Genomic DNA, 6,046 nt, shown 5'->3' with positions numbered 1-6,046 from the left:
ATTCCTTAAAAAAAGTTAAATATAAGTTAAATATGATACGAAAATAAATTGAGATAAATATTCCCAACATATTACAATGTGCTTCCATTTCAAAGAAATTATAATACTATTAAAATAACAGCAATAATAAAGTAACTGTGGGACACAACATTTTTATACAGTTTTTATAGTGGTGTTTATAGTAATAGTGTGTAATTTTGCAGCACAAACAAAGGGTGAAATAGTGTAACACTCACCATAACTTCCCATTTCATTCCTTGCTTGATGGTGATAACATAGCCATAGACCTGCAGCATGACAGCTTTGGTCACAGCCACCCTGCCATCTCCATATGGCTCATTCTCCTCCTCCACAGCAAAGGGCACCAGCTCTGTGCTGTTATCACAAACCTCAGTGAGGGTGTAGATGCAGCGGCCCTGGAAGTCAAACCTGCTCCCATCGAAGGTGGTGTAATGTGGGTCGCCTGAAGCCACGCACTTGGCATTCCCAGTGGGATAGCAGCCCCACACTCCTTTAACCAACTGACAGGCCTCCCCAGGGCTGCAGGGAGATACCTCACAGGAGACAGCACCATTCTCCCCACACTGGCACTTTGTCTGGCACTGTATCGGGTCATAGAACACCTCACCCAGCTTGTAGTACCGTCCGGAATAGGAGCAGCCACACTGTTTCCCAGGGACACAGGCGTCACCACTAAGCAGGTAGCCCTCCTCACACTGGCAGCCTTCTGTGCAATTCATGTGGCACTGGGTGGCTAAAGGCAGGTTGGCACATGTGTCGGGGCAGCCCGCTGAGCATAGTTTGTAATTGCTGTTTTTGGGACAGCTAGGTGCTGCAAAAGGGGGGACAACATGTAAATGGCAGGCCGGTCTATGTTGGTTAAATCATGAGATAGAAGCAAAAAATATGGTAACCAGCACTCATAATTTTATGCTAATACTTTCATAACATAAATATACCAAAGTTAATATTTAAAGAATTTAAAAAAATATATACAATGTCAAAGATGCAAAGAAAATCAAGAGATTCTCACAGAATGAAGCACAAACTTACGGCAGAAAGTGCTGCTCCTCCAGGCTTGGATGGTCACTCCTGCTTTCTGGCAGGCTACTGCATAGGCTGCTACAGCAGTGCAGATAACCCCATGGTAACCTTTGTACTGGCAGGCATCAAAAACACAGTCTTCCAGGTAGGGTTTAGGGTCAACGTAGGTGCGGCAAGCCCAGAAAGGCCCGTAATACTGGGTAATGATGCCACAGTAGCCTTGGGCCTGATAGACATCCATCTGGGTGGTAGAGCACCCCTGGCACAAGGAACCCTCACAAGTGGAGGAACAATCCACTGTTTGTCCGACCTGCCAACTGGCACCCAGTTGCTCATCAGTAGAGGCAATACCCCCACCCCTCATGGTGCGGTCATCAGTCGGGTTTCCATCGTAGTTGCCACATAGGCCACAGACAGCACCCCAGTAGGTGCTAGGCAAGGTCACCTGGACCAGGCTGTTCCAGTCAAACGTCACCTGCAAGCCAAAGCCCACTTCTACAACTGCCATCGAGCCACTGCGGTAGACCATCAGTTGGTTGTTGTCATAATAGAATGGTAAAGACGCAGCCTGGCCATCCACCTGTTATACATGTCATAAGGGAATGATACCAACTTGGTTAATTCCAATTTTAAGGAAATATTAAAGCATTTAAAGCAAATACAGTAAAATCCCGTTAAAGTGGACTGGCTTATACCAGAATATCATCTATAATGGACGACGTCCACTGGTCCCAGCCGTGCGCCTTTAACAACATGCAGAAAAAGCATTGGATATAACGGACTCGCATATAACATAATTCCGCTTATAACGGACAAATAATTTGGTCCCCAGGGCCGCTTTTAGCTGTAGTTTTGTTCAGCTATAATGGACATTCAGGCTCCGCCTACAAGGCATGTAGCGTGCCGGTGATATCCAGCGCAGTCGGGATTATTAATAGCCACGCATCTGGTCAGGTGAAGTTGGATTACTACATGTACAATATAATAATGTATACCAAAAGTGTGTCTGCTAGGGTGTGGCATGAGTAAATTGCGTCCTGTAGTTGTATTCTAGGCATACAGCAACTCTGAATATAAATGGATTGTTTTGCCAGGTCCCTTGAAGTCCGTTATAACGGGATTTTACTGCAATGCGTTTTCTTTTCAGTATTTATCTGTAGGACACTAACCAGGATTTTGTAGGGGAAATTCTTGCTGATGGTGACAGTGAGCCCATAAATGTATACATTCACCAATTTTGTAAAGGCTACGACTTCACTGCCGCGATGGTTGTTCTGTACCGTGACAGTGAATGGAATGAGCTTAGTGTCATTGGAACATAGTGCCACCAACTGGTATGTACAAGTGCCCTGGAAGTTGAAATAATATCCATCGAACGTGTGGTAGTGAGGATCTCCGGCAGCTGTGCAGGTGGAGTAGGTGATGGGCCGACAGAAACGCAGGCCATCCTCGAGAATGCACAGCTCGTTAGCCGCGCAGGCTGCATACCAGCACACCACCGTGCGGAAGTCAGGGTCACACTCACACTGCTGCTGACAGCCCTCGGTCCAGAAGCGCTCATTAGGCTTTACATAGTGGCCCTGATAAGAGCAGCCGCAGGTCTCGGGGAGCACGCACTGGCCTGCACTGAGGACGTAGCCGTCGTTACAGACACAAGCCTCCACGCAGATACCCTCGCAAGTTGGCTGGTTAGCTGGGAATGGGCAGGATTGCGGGCAAGGGCTTGTGCAATCCTCATAATGGCTGTACGGCTGGCAATTCATGGCTGAAAGGTGGAAATGAATCTGAATTATTCCTTATTATAGCATTGTCATTTAACTAATCTAATTTATCCAGTTACTGATAGCTGGGAATATTACAGCATCTCAGAAAGACCTACTTTATTCATCTCTTTTTAGGTTTTGCTCTACAGATAAGAATTAAAGAGGCACTGTTAGTATACATAAACAGTCTATGCATAGTTAGGAATGTTAGAGTATCTCTAAATAGAGTATTCACAGAGTTCAAACCAGCAACTTTCTGAGTTTTACTTCATTCATCTGTTTTTCTTTATTAATATTTTATATCTCTACACATGTATTTAAAAAATACTTACGGCAATTAAATTTCTCCCTCCAGCCTTTAAGAATGATGCCCTGAAGACGGCACATATTACTGTAAGAAGCCAATGCCGAGCAAAGCATTTTCCGGTCCCCGTTGGTGGCACACATGTCATAGACACAGTTGTTCATGAAAGCCTGGGGGTCCACCTTAGCATGGCATTCCAGGAAGTAATTGTTAACACTTGTGGTTAGGGCACCACAGGAGCCCTCTGTCTCATAAAGCTTAACAATATTGCCACTGCAGGTAGGACAGTTGCCCTTACATGTGTCCCAGCAGTTGGGATTTTGGGGGTCAGGCACCCTCCAGCTCTTGGACCAGTTGATAAGGGAGGAGACAATGTCTCCGGCTGGGTCATGCATATCGTCGTTAGGATTGCCATTAAAGTTGCCACACAGGCCACACACACTGTCGTAGTAGCTACTTGGAAGCTTGACGATTACTTCCCAGTTATAATCATAGGAAACATACAGGCCAAAGTCTGTAGTTAGTACAGCTGTGCTACCAGTATAAGTTACAGTCAGTTGTCCATGGTTTAGGTACACCGGCAAGTTGTTTGTCTCATTGTTTACCTATGGAATGAAGCAGAACTACATTAATATTTTCACCTGTATTGGTTAAATTCATTTATACCACTGCTTTGGTAAATACTATTTTCTTATTGTCCAGAGATTTGACATGGGTGTTGATTATTATTATGTAAAGGCAAAAATTGTTCTGTCAGCCTAATAACGATTCTAATGCTTGTTTAATGTTTTATTAAGCATGTTAATATAAAAACCTGTGTGACTTTTTACTGGTAAAGAAGTTTTATCAGCATAATTTTCCTTGGCTTTCAAAAAGCAAGCGCATGTCTGTGAAGGTTTCACTGGTAACTTAACAGACCAGGTGCTACCAGAGACTCTGACTTGGTTAGCAGCCTTCTGCTTTGTGTTAGGCCACATTACACCAATTATCCGGTTACACCATTTGTAACCATTTGTCTTATTCAGGGTCTCAGGGAGTCTAGAGCCTATACTAGAGGCTACAGGCACCAGCCGGGGAACAACCCAGGATGGGGTGCCAACCCATTACAGAGCACACACACACACACACACACACCATTCACTCAGGCAAGAAAACTTAGGGAAAGTTTGGTAACGCTCATTCACCACAGCAAGTTTTGGACTGTGGGGGGAAACTGGAGTGCCCAGAGGAAACCCCAAGATGACACAAGGAGAACATGCAAACTCCACACATATGGAGCAACAGCAGAGACTCAAAGGCTGGTCCTAGGGGTGTGAGGCAACAGTGTTAACCATTGCACCATCATGCTGCCACCACCAAGCTGATGCTATTTTAATATAACCACACACCTCGATGTGGTTTATTCATTACCATTCATTCATAATGTTTCAATCAGAGAAGTCTTGATTAATTTTCTACTACTGCAGACGTACTGTAGTGCTGGCCAGGTGAATCACAGTAGTAAATCAATGCATGATTATCACCCCTAACTAACATTACTTGATGGAAATTATGAAATGAAAGAAATTGCTATGAGTCACTTAGACAACAAAAGCGCTTCAAGTAGAGGATTTACTGATGTAATGCACTTGTAGTCCAGTTATACTTTACAGTCCTGTTAAACTTGCCTGAACAAGATGGTAGGCAAGTCCAGGGGCCTGCATCGCAAAGCTTTTTAGGTTAGTAAGATAACTTTTCAGATTTGAGATAGTGTAGGCTAAATGTAAGTGACCAAGGATAAAGGGTCCTAAAGCACATAGTCTGAAGAGCTCAGTGCAAGTTCTTTTTGGGCATGGCCAACCCACTTCTGCTAGTTTAACAGCAGATAAAAATAGGCGCAGCAAAAGGTACACAGTCCAAATGGTAAAAATGTTAGTTATGCTGGTTTTGGAGGTTCAGAGACATAAGTTCAGCTGCTGTAGCGACTGCTTATTGACCGATTGTACCGAGGAGTAATTTGATTGAGAACTGTCACATTTTTTCCCCCTGTTTATAAAAATATATACAATTACACTGAAAAATGCAATAATTTATAGCATTTTGATATGTATAATTTGTAGAAGAGGCATTTTAAACATCTCACCAAGATCCGGCCATTCTGATATTTAATCATGGTGATGTTGTAGCCATACACAAACACCTCCACATCCCTGACGTAAGAAACCACGGTAGTTCCTCGGTTGTCATTCCTTTCCACAATGGAGAAGGGTACCAGGCCCGTCAGGTTCCCACATGTCGTAGACAGCGTGTATGTACAGGTGCCCTGGAAGTTGTAGTCGTATCCATCGAATGTGTGGTAGTGGGGATCGCCCCAGCCCCAGCAAGTGCCGGTATAGTCCGGGACGCACACAGCTTCACCCTTCTGTACTTTACATGTTTCCTTCACTCGACAGTTGACATTTTGACAAGGATCTTTTTGTGGAGAGAACATAAAAGGAGAGAACACTTCAAAAACAGCAATGTGCAAAATAAAATATACTTAATCAAATGTGTTATGGCTAAGCCACATAAAAAGGTGGTGTGTGTGTGCGTGCATGCGCATGTGTATACAGTATATATATACAAGCAATAATAAAGTTGATAATGATCTCAAAATTTTGAATGGCAGATTAGGTGTTGGAAGTTCTTTAACTGGTGAATGAGGATGATAGTAGCAGTTTTAGAATAATATCTTTGTAACTTTAACAAACTTAATAAAGGAAAACTTTTGAATGGAAAATGCAAAAGATTTTACATTTTCTTTGTTTTTGAACAGTTTCTGTTTCTTATAAATGGTCTATGTTCAGCTAGCGAAATTGTTTTGATTGTTTTTGTTCCTTGAAGAAAAGATGAAAAAAGAAAATGAAGCACTTTTTTATAATATTAAATATATGAGAACAACTATATTGTTCATTTG

The 6,046-nt window shown here is 43.0% G+C and overlaps 1 protein-coding gene across 1 annotated transcript; it reads right to left on the bottom strand.

Annotated features, from left to right (window-relative positions):
* Positions 1–754: 754 nt before the first annotated feature.
* Positions 755–2,807, bottom strand: LOC125748882 (IgGFc-binding protein-like). Its single transcript, XM_049025548.1, has 3 exons — positions 2,214–2,807; positions 1,355–1,624; positions 755–832 (listed from the first exon to the last, which is right to left on the bottom strand). Exons 1-3 carry the CDS (start codon positions 2,805–2,807, stop codon positions 755–757), a joined length of 942 nt encoding a protein of 313 aa, XP_048881505.1.
* Between the last annotated feature and the right edge of the window lie 3,239 nt (positions 2,808–6,046).

Source organism: Brienomyrus brachyistius, chromosome 9, assembly GCF_023856365.1.
Source record: "Brienomyrus brachyistius isolate T26 chromosome 9, BBRACH_0.4, whole genome shotgun sequence".
NCBI lineage: Eukaryota > Metazoa > Chordata > Actinopteri > Osteoglossiformes > Mormyridae > Brienomyrus > Brienomyrus brachyistius.
The sequence above is the reverse complement of the archived record's forward strand: the minus strand, read 5'-3'. Positions and strand labels throughout refer to the sequence as shown.